At 36.7% G+C, this 15,555-nt stretch overlaps 1 protein-coding gene across 1 annotated transcript in view; it reads right to left on the reverse strand.

Moving 5' to 3' along the window:
• sns (sticks and stones) overlaps nucleotides 1–15,555 on the reverse strand; it is a 115,951-nt gene that overhangs the window by 8,101 nt on the left and 92,295 nt on the right. Inside the window, 3 exon segments of the mRNA XM_068228528.1 lie at nucleotides 108–264; nucleotides 8,876–9,024; nucleotides 11,188–11,367. Of these exon segments, the coding sequence (XP_068084629.1) occupies nucleotides 108–264; nucleotides 8,876–9,024; nucleotides 11,188–11,367 (486 nt within the window).

A 15,555-nucleotide genomic window follows, 5' to 3' on the forward strand; every position in this document is an offset into this window, starting at 1 on the left:
TCAGCCCCGAAGAACTAAATGTGATAATCGATTACAGTACTTGCTAATAAAAGAGGTGCAAGAGACTAGCTACTAAATTGGGTTAACCTATTTCAAAGCAACTTTACCTTCAACAGTATGATTGTAAGTATTTCTGTTTAGGTTATCTGCTGCTTCCTCGTGGTGTGGTTTAGGCTGATGTTGCATTTCATATGTTGGATACTGGTAAGGGTATTCCATTTTATCAATCAGGTATGTGCTGGCAGCTGGCTTAGTTCCATCCTCCTGAAACATGGAAGAGAAGAGGTTAACCAGAGGAGAGACATGTCCTATTAACCTTAGAACAGTAACCCTATTTCGCCACACATTATTACTAACCCTTCGTAAATTTGACTACTCCAATTTATAATTGTTATATTCTCTACGTAACATCTTATACTTGGTAAGATTTTGGTTATTTAGAGTTCCTATAGTGTCATAAACTTAACATGAATTGAAATACATAGATATTAAATAATTTTATGTGATTATTAAATTTAGAAAACTTGACACACAAAAAATATTGAATGAACACGTTCAAAAGAAATTAATTTTATAACACAACTTATTCAAATAAACCATTAAAATTATGAATGTGGGTTATTTACATTGCAAAGAAACCAAAACTACCAAGAAAATAAATAAAATAAGTATAAATGTAAAAATTATACTTATAAGTTCACACTATCACTAACCGTTCGTCAATATGACGACACACACCCAATTATTACAAGAAAGAACAAAGCTATCAACAATCGCACATGGCACAGTCAATAACTGCTCGAAAGAATCAGCTACACAAAATGGTGGCAGGCACGCATGCGTGGAAGGCAATAAACTATGCCGTTCTGCTACCTATCCTCGTAAAGTTTACGAAGGGTTAGTGTTCTAGGGTTAAGAAAGGAAGATTCCTATTGCTGTAATTATACATGAATAATCAGGACCATATTTTGGCAGGGATCTGCTACCAGGGCAGCAAAAATTTAACTATGTCCATAAAACTTTTCAAAAACAATAGTTAAATTGAATTATAATCATGTTTATTAATTAAAAGATTTATCCAACTCTATTTTCCAATAACAGTCCATCCATATTCAGCTGCTAAAATTTCACAAATCCTTTATTTATAGCATTTTTGCATTCTTACAATAACAGCGTAGGTAGGTATATAAGAAAATTTCATTTTTAATTGTTTTTCTCATGTAACATATTTGAGCACAAAATTAAGAGTTATTAATCTGAGTGTTGAAAACATCATTTATTTAATATATAACCTTACATATCTGTTTATTGCTAAGTTATTCGAATTTAGAAATTTACCTTTCAGTTTCTTAAAAATAACTTACATCTGCTGACGTCGTTGTTATATCCAGGTCCTCAATTGTGGTTTTACATCTCCTTACATCCTTATTACAACCCCAAAATATCCTCATAACCATATGAAGAGATCTGTAACCTTTATTTACAATCCAATTTATGTGATTACCTCAATGAAGATCTTTTCTTATATTAACACGTAGGTATTTACAATGATCCCCATAAGGTACTTTCACCTCATCAACATATTAATTAAAACTGAGAGGGCTTTTCCTCCTGGTGAAATTCACAACATGACTTTTCATCCCGTTTACCATCATACCACTGTCTGCTGTCCATCTTGCAACATTGTTGAGGTCTTTTTGCAGTTGCTCACAATCCTGTAATTTATTTATTACTCTATACGATATAACACCATCTATAAAAAAACATATCTGTGATTCCAGTTATTTACTCATATTATTTATATGTGTAAGAAAACAAGGATCCAATAATACTGCCTTATGTGACTCCCCTATTAATCATTATAGGGTTAGATTATGATTCACCTACTCTAATTTTCTGAATTCTATTTTCTAGAAATTTAGCCACCCATTTAACCACAATTTTGTCTAGTCTAATAGCTGTCATTTTCATCAGTAGTCTTCCATGATCTGCCCTATTAAAAGCCTTGGATAGGTCAATAGCGATGCAGTCCATTTGACCTCCTGACTCTAAAAGATCTGCTATATCTTAATGGAATCCTACAAGTTGAGCTTCACTGGAATAGCCTTTCCTAAATCTGAACTGCCTTCTATCTAACCAGTTAGTAATTTTGCAAAAGTGTCTAATATAATCAGAAAGAATGCTTTCCCAGAGCTTGCATGCAATGCATGTCAAGCTGACTAAGATATAAATTCAACCATAAGTTCTAAAAATCTATTTATCATGCTCTCATTGAAAGTCACCTGATTTACATAATTCATGTTTGGGGATGTTGCAATGAGGAGCACTTTGAGAAAGTTGCCATTTTACAAAAAAGAGCACTAAAAATAGTTGATTACTTTATAATTTACCGCCCTTAACACCTACGGATTATTTGTATAAGAAATGTAGACTTCTACCACTCCACATGTTATGTGAAGCTTTAGCTATGATGGTATATAAAATTAAGCATAATATGGTTCATACAAACACTATCTGTATCATAAATTCTGAAATACACTCATATAACACGCGAGGAGCAAAGAGAGTCCATACCGAATTTGTAAAAACTAGTAAGTATGGTTGTAACTCCTTATGGCACTACTCTGTGAAGGTGTACAATGCTCTCCCTAAACATATACTACAGGCAACAACAATTTCAAAATTTAAACAAAAAATAAATAATCAATGGACAAAAGAAAATGAGCAGTAAATCTTACACACTAAGTAATATACAGTGGTATTATATAGTTGTAAGGGTTTCCTCTTCTATAAGATTGTAATGTATTTAGAAATAAGGCATTGTTGTATTGTAAATATTTTGTAAACTCTACCAATATTTGATCCTTGTATTGCACTGCAAGAGCCTTGGCTCTTGAGTAAATACAAAAATAAAATATTTGTCACCTTTTTCCTTGTACACTGGAGCTACTATTGCAACTCTCCATTCATTTGGTATTGCTCCTTCATGCAAACAATAATCAATTAAATATATCATATGGCACTATATCTCAACCCATAGCCTTTAATATATCCCCAGATATCTTATTAATCCCAGTTGCCTTTCTAGCTTTTAACTTTTGTATCTTTTTGTAAATGTCTTTACTATCATAGGTAAAATTCAGTAACTCGCCAGTATCAGTCGCCTCTTCTATCTGGGCATTATCCTTATATCCAAATAGCTTTACATACAGCTGACAATACTTCTGCCTTCTGTGAGTCCTCACATATACACTCCCCTTGTTCATTAATGATACTTGGATTGTCCTTCTTGGAACCTTCTTCTGCCTTAAAGTATCTAATACAAGATATTAGAATCATTCTGCATTGATGGTTTTCACTTTACAAAGGAAACTTTTCCTTTGCAAAGTTAAAGTATCTATCCATATTCTTCCATTGCTCCCCAAATTTTATATTCTGCCAATCATGTTTGCCATCATGTTATCCTTAGCTGACCCTTTTGCCTAATTCAATTTTCTAGTAAGCTCCTTCAATATCTCCTTATACACACAACCATTCCTAACTATTTCTTTCTAATCTGCACTACCTTCAAAAATCTCTTATTTCCCTGTTATAATATATACCATTCCTTACCACTTTAAAAAAGTACATACCTGTTTTCACACTCCTCAAACATTGCTTTAAACCCATCCCATAGGCTGTTTACATTTTTATTTATCATTTTTCATTGATAATAATTGTATTTTTTTTTGCTAGTTGCTTTACGTTGCACCGACACAGATAGGTCTTATGGCGACGATGGGACAAGGAAGGGATAGGAGTTGGAAGGAAGCGGCCGTGGCCTTAATTAAGATACAGCCCCAGCATTTGCCTGGTGTGAGAATGGGAAACCACGGAAAACCATTTTCAGGGCTGCCGACAGTGGGGTTCGAACCTACTATCTTCCGAATACTGGATACTGCCCGCACTTAAGCGACTGCAGCTATCGAGCTCGGTAATAATTGTATTTAAAACTTTCCCCATGCCTCTCTTATAGCCTGGACATCAACATCAAGAAGTCTAAATGCGTGACTATAAGCAGGCTTCCGATAATTATACATTTGATTATTGCAAATCTGGAGCAGTTTTATCTTAACAGTGTATATTTTGGGGTTTTCCTCCTGTTAGGGCATATTTCAAAAGTATTTCTCATCTTGAGTGCAGACATCAGTTTCTATAGGACTCTATTGGAAAATCTGACATGTATTTGAGATAATTAAACTATTAAGCTGTGCTGGTTATCCTCAGGTAGGCTGTTTGGCAGGTCAGTAGCGTGTTTAAATTTAGCAACGTCAGCTCTACATCTGGCCATGGCTCTGTTTACCTGCAATGTAATTAGGTGGATACTGATTCTTGGAATTTCCCTCATTTCGTACTTACTTTTCATGCACAGTTAGTTCTTGTCTGTCTTACTTTGGTTGAATTAAAACAGGTTGTGGTTTATAGTACGTTAAATAGCGGTGTTCTTGCTACTTAATTTATGGGAACTAACTGTTAGTGAAGTATTGAAAGCGTATGTACACGAGTTTGAAGACTTTTCAACTGACAGAAGTGTGTTGGTTTGCAAATACTGTAGCACAGTCATAACTACAACTAAAAAGTATCAAATTCAGCAAAACAGTAAACTGAAAGTGGTAAACCTGAAACAAACATCAGCCTCTTGTAACCATTGCCTAAGTTAAACCTGGACCAACACAGAGTAATTTCAATGAAGATCTGTGTAAAGCATTTGTCGTGGCAAACATCCCATTGGCTAAGCTAAACAATAAAAACTTAGTTCAGTTTCTGCAGTAGTATACGAAACAACCAGTCCCAAATAAATGAACAATTGAGAAGAATTATGTTCCTGAATTTTATAAAGTAATGTTAGGTAAACCAAAGGAAAAAGCTCATGGAAAATATATTTGGGTCTCACTAGACAAAACAACGGACATGGATCAAAGATATCTAGCTAACTTGAGTTTGGAATTTTAGAAAAGGAAGAAGAGTGAGACAAATCATATCTACTAAATATGGCTGTGTTACCTAAGGTGAATCACTCAACAGATGCTGCATTTTTCAACGATGCACTTTCTTGTTTGTAGCCATCAGTCATTCTTTACGATCATGTTGTTGTGGCCTGCACTGATACTGCACCTTACTTATGTAAAGCCATGAGAGGTCTTGGGATATTATATCCCAAGATGATACACATCACATGTGTAGCACATGGACTTCAAGTCACTGAAGCAGTCTGGGCTTCCTTTACTGAAGTAAAGGTGTTGATCTTTACAGTGAAAAGTGTATTCCTGAAGGCTCCAAGTCACAAGAAATTCTTTTTGGATGCAGTTGATGATGTGCCGCTCCCCCAATTATTTTGAGGTAGTGGATAAGATAGTTGAAGACCTCGATTTTGAAGAAGCTGCTTCTATTAAAGAAGCTCAAGAAATTTTGAACAAAGATGGTGTTTGTGAGCAACTTATATTTATTCATTCCAATTTGCATTGCATACCTTCAGCCATCAAGAAACTGTAAAGAAAAAGAACTGCCTCTTCACATTAGTATTGGAATTGTTGAAGAAGTCTAACGATCTCTAATGAACCTAACTAATCCAGTTTTCTTGGAAAAACTGCCAAGTGTAGTGCTAGAAAACTCTGATCTCCTCAAATTTAAAACAATTTCTGGTGTTATCCAAGGCAAGGGAAAATTGGACAGTGCAACGATACTAGAAGTCTCTGATTTCGTCAAGCTGGAGTATGCTACAATTGTGGCACGTAATGTGGAGAGAGTGTTTTCGGAGTACAAAGTAATATTAACACATTGCTGACCGGATGCTTGAGCTTGTCACATACCCTGTGGACCGGACATCTTTCTACTAAGCATACTAGGGTGCACTTGATTATAAAAATGTACATAAATATTAAACCAGTCAAGATTTTATCTTTAAAGTTGGTATGAGTACTCAACCAATGCCCCTAGTAGTACTTCAACATATCTAAGATAAACAAGCAAATGCGTGTTAATTCAACAACACATCATTAATATTTACATCGTTGTCGTTGTCAGAGTCACTTGAATAAATAAGCACACTAGGTAAAGTACGGCGTGTAGAGGCTTGAATATCACTTCCACTATCACTCTCACATTCAGTTTCCACTAATTCATTATCACTATATCCATCTGAACGATCATCGTCATATAATTCTTATCGTCGTCAGCTAACACCGTTTTCCGCGTTGTAATTGACTGAACCGGCAGAAAGAAAGTCGACGTTTCGAAACTAAATCACAGAATAAAAGAGGCCGTGAATAAAAGAAAAGTGGCAGATATACATCTACGATTTATTCTACTCAATGTGCAAGTTCGAAATAGTTCAATATATGGTCAAGAGATGTCACAGGAAGACCGAAAACAATGTCGTGAACAAAACCGAGATTTCTCGGGGCCCGTCACCAACCGCTGGCGAGCGTACTACGAGATTTCTCGGGGCCCGTCACGCATGTGTTAAGTGACAAAGTTTGTGTTTCAAAACCCATTACATCATGCAATGATTAAGTGTATTCAAGACATTTGAATTTCATTGACAAACTGGAGCATTTTATTGTGGTACAGTATGAAATTATTTTTTATTTTGGTGATGTTTAAGTGTAACATTCATTTCTTATAATATAAACTGTTATTGATATCAGATAGATGTTTGTTTTTGATGCATATTTCAACATTTTAAATGCATATTTTGACACTTTTTAGTGCATATTTTGGCATTTTCAAATGCATAATTATCCAAAGCCTGCCTACAAGTAAAGTAGCCTCACTTACAGGTCTGTTAACTTAGTATCCAGCTATGAGATAACGTCAGTAACGCCCGAGGAAACAGTTGGAGTACTTGGAGTAAACTGTCCTGAAATCATTATATTTAATAAAGCTGAAACTTGTTTTTTTTACAAACTGCTTTACGTCACACTAACACAGACAGATCTTATGGTGATGATGGGATAGGAAAGAGCTAGGAGTGGGAAGGAAGCATCTGCGGCCTTAATAAAGGTTCATTGATTGGTGAGAATATGGGAAACCACAGAAAACAATCTTTAAGGCTGCCAACTGTGGGGTTCGAATCCACTATCTCCCGAATGCAAGCTCACAGCTGCGTGCCCCTAACCACATAGCAAACTTGCTCGGTGAAGCTGAAACTATGAGCAGCTTGAAGGAAAGGCTATAAGGTTAATGGATACGTGGAATAATAAATGTCACCACTAACCAAAATATAAGGCTTAATTACTTAGCACTGTGATGATGGAGCAAAAACAGTGGAATATCATGATGCAAGATACACATCAACAATATATAGAGGTTACAGAGAGGGAGCTCCGTAAAAGTCAAAGATTCACGTTGTCACTCCTCTCCAGAAGAGGTCAATAGAGATTGATAACTTGACCACTACCTCTCTCCTGCGACCACATCAGAAGTTCAATATTCTTTTTACATTCATTTGCTCCTTATTGGTTTACAAATTTCAGACCACTCTCTAAGATAAAATACAAGCATGATTCCTCTTAGGTGAAGATGTCCTCATAAGAACTTGCTTGAAAGACATTCTTCAGCTGACATTGGACACTCCAGATGGTATGCTGTTCTTGGATAAAATATACAAAGGAGCGGGTTTATTCAGAGTGTGCTGGGAAGAGTTTCTTGCAGAATATTAATTCCTGAAAAATTCTCATGGCCTTCAGAAACTCCAACCTGGAGAAATAGCACAAAGTCTGAGGAAACTAAACTTTACAGGCAGGTCAGATCAGTTTGTGAATATTCAAAACCTGAGGCAGGAACTTTGGGAGAATTTCCTGAGTGGTGTGCCTTATTTCAAAAAGATAAATGTGTCATCTTCTACAAACATTTAACTCCTGCCAACAAATGGAGAAGGAGGCCTGATGGTCTAAGCAGTAGTGACTGGAGAACAGTTCTGAAAATGATAGCTCTACATTCTGTACCAGGAATTTCCCAAGATGGAAACCATTGTTGGTGCTGCTGCAGTGATACAAACTGTTGTCCAGTCTTGGGTACCTGTCCTTTTGGTGAAAATCTCAGAAATTGCCCCCATCATCATGAAATAAGGAAAAGGAAAGGAAAGGAAAGGAAAGGAAAGGAAAGGAAAGGAAAGGAAAGGAAAGGAAACAAAAGGAAAGGAAAGGAAAGGAAAGGAGTAAGATGACTGCCAGTGCCCTCGGGAGAATAAGTATACAGTACATACATGAGGAGGTCCATGGTTTGTCTGTCGATGGATCATGATGCAGAATTAACAAGCTAGCTATTCCTCTTTGGTCAAACATCCGACCTACATTATTGATCTCACCATAAGGAATGAATACCATGATTGTCAGCCAGAAAAGCTCCGTGAAGTAAAGTGCAGAATCTACGAGCCAACTATCTCCTACTACCTGGAGAAAAATATCACCTTACATCCATTCAAGTGACAGGTTTGATGGTGGGAGTGAGTGGAACAATACACAGCCTGTTTATAGTTGTGTAAGAAATTCTTCTTGGGTAACACCTTTATGACTGCTATTGTCCTCTCTGGCCATAATGAAAAATCATTTATATTCTGTGTAACCACCAAATACATGGCATCATTGTATTTCATTTGTTTGAAGGAAGCATAAAATAAAGACAATTTTCAAATTAAATATATAACTCTTGATTTGACACCTACTGGTATGTGTTCCTTTCCAACTATTAATAGCTATGTAAATATATCCCATTTGTTCACAGATATGTGCAGACTATAATTTATCTAAACAAGAAAAACTGGGCACATGATATCTATAACTATTTCATTATATTAAAGGAAACAATGATTCGTTTTTTTAAACCACCTACTTACCAAGTACTCTTGATTGCTGTCACCATTAGAGTAGCTTTCACTTTTCTCCGACACAGAACTCAATGTTTCTCCGGTGACAGTTTCGTTGTAGCTACTTGGTGCATACATCTCTATTGTGGCAGATTTGCTGCTGCTCTGCTCACTTGCAGCTGAAGAACAAATATATATTTTTTATTAGTAATAATACACATCTCTAATCACAACAAAGAGATAAGATTGTTTTTCAGCCATATGCTTTCAATGTCTATTGACTAAGTAACATCATTTAATCAGAGCGAGTTTAACATGATCTGAAAGAACAAGTGATTTTCTTTTGTAAAATGATAAGCCTTATTTATATTGTACATAGAGAATTCTTTTTAAAATATAAAATGAGAACTGTTGCTACATAAAATACATGTTCAATGGCTGATTACTCGGTTCGGTTCGCTTCGCTTCACTCAGCATTTGTCTCCAAGGTGGCAGATTTCCTATCAAATGTTTATCTAACAATTTCTTAATTTTTTTTGAAGATTTTTGAAATTTATTGAACATTTCCCTTGATAAATTATTCCAATCCCTTACTCCTTATCCTATAAATGAATATTTTCCCCAAATGGATGAACAGAGAGGAATCAAATTTGTTTTTTTTATGATGTATCAAAATATAATTTGGCTGATGTGTGTTCATTTTATACCTGAATTAGGGAAAAAACAGGTTTAAAAGATTATATTATTGTACAAACTAAGATTGTGGACATTTTTAGATTCATATTAAACTCTCTCCAGTCTAGAAAGCCAAGAATAATGGCCAAGAGGATTCATCGTGCTGACCACACAGCACCTCGTACTCAGCAGGCCTTCGGGCTGAGCAGCGGTCACTTGGCAGGTCAAGGCTCTTCAGGGTTGTAGTGCCATGGGGTTAGGTTATTAAACTCTCTTTTGTATACACTTATTTCATATTCATAGTTCATGCACGAGAGAGGGAGGTACCCTCTTTCTCTGCTTACCTGTAAGCAGTAGTGATATTCAGTCAGTTTGCATTGGTGGTTAAGCTGTTACAGATTTGACAAACTGATTTTTAATGGAGAATGGCAGTTAAAAAAATTAGAGTGGTGTTATAATTCCTATTGAAAATTAAAAATAGACTGTAATGTTTCGTTGCTGACATTGCTGTTTCGTGTTATATAGAATTGAGAGTCATGATTTGATTGCGTTAGCACTAGTAGAATATCAGAGAATTCCTTCATGGTGATTGCTACAGATACCTTTGTTGTATTTCATCATTAAGAACAATGAAGTGACAATCAAAAATGAATTTTTTTGAAACTGATAGAAAAAAGAACTGAAGTCATCTGTTCCTGTGAGTGAGGTCACTAGGCAAACAAATAGCAATGCCTCTGTCCTGGGAAATGGAAGTTATCGAATGAGACCGAGCATGATTATTTCAGAAATAAATAACCTTGATTAGTCATTAAAGATAATCAGATCAGTTGTCCATCATACAGTGGATGATTCAAGAATAAAGAAAAAAGCAGAGCAAAATATTTCAGAAAATCAGAGAGGAATATGGAATCTTCTATCAATATAATATTAGTATGATGTTTCATAACATGTAGGTAGATCCACGTTGCAGAATCAATAGATAAATTGTTTGAATATCACCACTGCTCATAAACAATCTGGTTTCTTAAAGACACCCTTATTGATTTTAAACTAGTATAATAATAATTTCGTATGGCTATTTCTAGCCGAGTGCAGCCCTTGTAAGGCAGACCCTCCGATGAGGGTGGGCGGCATCTGCCATGTGTAGGTAACTGCGTGTTATTGTGGTGGAGGATAGTGTTAAGTGTGGTGTGTGAGTTGCAGGGATGTTGGGGACAGCACAAACACCCAGCCCCCGGGCCATTGGAATTAACCAATGAAGGTTAAAATCCCCGACCCGGCCGGGAATCGAACCCGGGACCCTCTGAATCGAAGGCCAGTACGCTGACCATTCAGCCAACGAGTCGGACTAAACTAGTCATAGGAATAAAACATATGTGGTCGAATTTATGAAACCTGTGTTTACAATAATAGTTTAAAATTATAAAATTGTTACACAGGGTAAGATTTTATACACATGCACATTTCTCATACCTTCTTGCATCCTCTTGCTTTTCTTTCGATAAATGAAGCATACAACAAGGGCCACATTCAGTAGCACCAGTAACACCCCAGTGATAGAGACTCCAATTATGACAAGTCTTGGGATATCTGCTTTGTCCAGGAGAACATCTGGAATGGTTTGCTGTTGATCTGGTTTACCTAAGAAACAAAGAAATGGGACCCACCTGTAAGCCGCTTGTTGGCTCGTCGATGAAGACAACAGCCTACGAGTAGTACGTTGAGTACAAGCAGTACCGTTCCCACCACCGTCACTATAACGATCACCAAGCCAGGCAGGCGACTGTCTCCGCCCGACTGATAGTCTACATCCTTGCTGGACGAGTGCAGAGAGGGGGGAGCTTCACCTGGGGAAGCAGGAGCGTGTGCTGTGTTGTTAGTATGTGAAGCAAGCAAGCAAGGCCCGACTACCAATCTGCTGGAGCTAACATATGTATCCCATTGGCATGCATTACAGCTGACAGGTAAGTATCATAGAGTTTAGAGACTTATCAGAATATTAAATGATAAGAAAATACAGCATTTAATTCAATATATTAGATTATGTTTTTAACTTTATTTTATTGAGGATGCAGTAGTTGAACGATTCATTCAGTAACCTGCACTCTCAGGTAAACATGCCAGTTTGTTGTTGTTGCTTCATTTTAGGAACTTGAGACATCAGGGTCGTCATACCCATGTTTTTAGTGTGCTGGTGTAATAATTAATTAATTAATAAATTAATTAATTGGAAAGGAAGCAGCTGTGTCGTATATGTTTGATGTGAGGACAACAACAACAACAACAACAACAACAACAACAACAACAACAACAACTGGATGAATGGCTGAGATAGTTGAAGTGCTGGCCTTCTGAGCTCAAGTTCGTCAGTTTAATCCCAGTTCAATCCAGTGGTATTTCAAGATGCACGCCTAGGTATGTCAGTCTCCTGTCAATAGATTTACTGGCAGATAAAAAGAACTCCTGCAGGGCAAAATTCTGGCACCTTGTAATTCCTAACAACCATAAAAGTAGTTAGTGGGATGTAAAACTCATTTATTATTAATTACAATTTAAAAATATAAACAATTTGTATGACTTCAGCAGTTTGATTTGACAACATTCAAGTTGCATATGTGTCAATTTTGATATTCTGCATTATGCTACCAGATGACAGAGAAATCAGAAGTCTGTTGGGTGACCTAAGACTTAATTTTAATGAATTTTGTTGGGTAAATACCAAATGTGTGACTAGAAATATTTCACATGCTAACATTGTATGACGTAGAGTGATGAATAGAGAACTTTCTTCCATCCTTCGGAAATTCAACTACTTCTGTTGGGTTAGAACCCACACTCTTGGGATCCAGAGGCCAACATACTACCACTTATCAACATAGGTAATTTGTACATTAGCATCCCTGATGGTAGCTTACTGTGGTTTTTCATTTCCACACCAGGCAAATGCTGGGGCTGACCATAGTGGTTAAGTGTAAGAGAGGGTCAAGAGCCCTAACTTCACCACCTACAAAGGCATAATAAATATATTTTAAAAAAATAATCAGGCCACCGTTTGTTTCCTTCCCAGTCCCAGCCCTACCTACACATCATGAAAATCAGTCAGGATCCGATGTGTAGAAGATGAGGTAGGGAGGAAGAGACCTCCGCGCATGTGTTGTGTCAGTGCAAGGCTCTTGCAAGCACTAGACATCGATATTTTGGCTCACATTTTGTAAGCCTGGAAGACATCAGGAATGCCAACATCCGGACACTAGTATCCTTTATAGGAGCACTAGGGCTGGACTAGGCAAACCTGTTTAAGGGACACAAAGGGTCTTCATACCTACGTGTGGAGTCCTGCGAAGGCAGGGCTCACCCATTTCTTATCTATCTATCTATCTATCTAGTCCCAACCCTGTCCTATCTCATCGTCTCTGTAAAACCTACCTATTTGGTGCGACGTAAAACAAGTATTATTATTATTATTATTATTATTATTATTATTATTATTATTATTATTAAATGCAACTAAGAGTTTTTATATAATTCACTTTCTTAAAGTAAGATTGCAAGGTACAGTCTTTTCACTTATGCAATTGATTTGTGGCAGGAATTATAGTAAATGTGACATGAAAAAATGGAATCTTACAGTAGCTGGTCTTACAACCACAAACCAAGATGTTAAAAAATAATGGTTATAAATAAGTACATGGAAGCAGAATTAATAGCTCTTTGCAGGTGTTAAAAATGAGCTTTTAAGTAACTGATTAATCTCCAAAAATGTTTTTGTTGAGTCCACAGGTTGCATACAATCTAAGTAGTAGTGCACTTCCTACAGCAGCAATTCGAAAGTCGTTTCGTAAGTCATGGCAGGCATCGTCTGAACAGGTGGTGCTACGGTAAGTCCAGTATGTACGTTTGTCGTTTGTAAACCTGCTACACACTTTCAGTATTTTAATATAACCTGAAATGAATTTTAAGTTATACAACCCTTCCATGAGTCTGTCAAACTCAACATTTTCTGAATTTTAGGTGGCAGATTCCATAACAATTGTGTATTATATCATCATATTATGATATTGCCTACCTTTTAAAAGCTCTACTCAAGGTTATTCATCTACTAATGCCATTTCATGCCATCTCTCCACTAACAGCTTGGAACATACCATTTAGTCAAGCAGCTCTTCTCCTTACTCCAAAGTCTTCCTAGTGTAAAGTTTGCAAACATTTTTTTCAACCCTACTCTTTTGTCAGAAATACCCAAAATAATTGTGCTGCTTTTGTTTGGATCTTTTCCACTTCTCATATCAAGTAATCCTGGTGTGGGAACCAAACTCTAAGTGGGGTCTTACTACTAGAGAGGAGGTGGTGATTTTTGTTTTATTTTAAGAGGAAGTACAACTAAGTAACCTTCCTCTCCAAGCAAATTAAGTGCATTAAAAATTAAAATATGATAAAACTATTTATTCAATGGATGAATTTAAATTAATAATAAAACAATCATTTATTAAACTGAAAAGGCCACAAACACATCGAAAGGGAATGTAAGTTCCCAGAGTAACAGAGCACTTTAAATTTATGTGCTCTTGATTAATCCACTCTCACACATAAAGCAAGTGATGAAATCAGCAGTATTCTCATCATCGGCTAGTAAAAGTTTGAGGGTCTTCTGCACGTCAAAGTTCCATCTTAGGCTGGAGAGATCTGCACACTGTGCAAGGATGTTGGCCGTGGTGAATTTGGCACCACAAGAACACACTGGGGGCTCATCCCTCTCCTTTACATCCTTACTACAGCTCCTAAATACCCTTATAACCATATGAAGAGATCTGTAACCTACAAGAGATCTACAACCTCATTAATGTGATTACTCCAATGAATATTTTTCCTTATATTAACACCAAGATACTTACAGTTATCCCTGTGAGGTACTTTCACCCAATCTACACAGTAATTAAAACTGAGCAGACCTTTCCTCTTGGTGAAACTTTCATCCCGTTTATCATCACACCACTGTCTGCCGTCTATCACACAACATTGTCAAGGTCTTTATGGACTCCTTTACAATCCTATAACTTATTTACTACTCTATTCAGTATAACATCATCCATTCTAGTTCTTTACTCATATCAATTTATATATACTGTATAAGAAAACCATAAAGATCCAATAATACTGCATTTTGAGACACTGTCCTGATCATTACAGGATCAGATAATGCTTCACGTACTCTAATTCTCAGAGTGCTATTTTCTAGGAATTTAGCCACCTGTTCAACCACCCTTTTGTCTAGTCCAATAGCCTACATTTCATCAGTAGTCTCCCATGACCTACCCTATCAAAAACCTTGGATAAGTCAATAACAGTACTAACCATTTGACCTCATGAATCTAAAATATCTGCTACTTCTTGCTAGAATCCTACAAGTTGAGCCTCGCTAGGATAACCTTACCAAAACCTGAACTGTCTTCTACCAAATCAATCAGTAATTTTGCAAACACATCCAATATAATTGGAAAGAATACTTTCCCAGAACTTACATGCAAAACATGTCAAGCCGACTGGCCTGTAATTATCTGCCTTTTTATGTTAGTAGGGATGGAAAACAAGAGCGCATGTCTTGAGAAGCTCGAGAATGTTGGGATATCTTGCTGATGAGAGACATCTTGCAAGACTCTCAGGAAGCCTAGGCATGCTTCTGACATGTGATACACCGGGCGAGTTGGCTGTGCGGTCAGGGGCACGTGGCTGTGAGCTTGCATCCAGGAGATAGTGGGTTTGAATCCCAATGTCTGCAGCCCTGAAGATGGTTTTCCATGGTTTCCAATTTTCACACCAGGAAAATGCTGGGGCTGTACCTTAATTAAGGCCACGGCCGCTTCCTTCCAACTCCTAGGCCTTTCCTATCCCATCGTCGCCATAAGACCTATCTGTGTCAGTGTGACATAAAGCAAAAAAAAAAAAAAAAAAAAAAAAAAAAAAAAAAAAAAAAAAAAAAAAAAAAAAAACAACAACAACACGTGAAACACTGAGAGCAATAACATGCTGCGATGTTT

This window comes from Anabrus simplex, chromosome 7 (genome assembly GCF_040414725.1).
Source record: "Anabrus simplex isolate iqAnaSimp1 chromosome 7, ASM4041472v1, whole genome shotgun sequence".
NCBI lineage: Eukaryota > Metazoa > Arthropoda > Insecta > Orthoptera > Tettigoniidae > Anabrus > Anabrus simplex.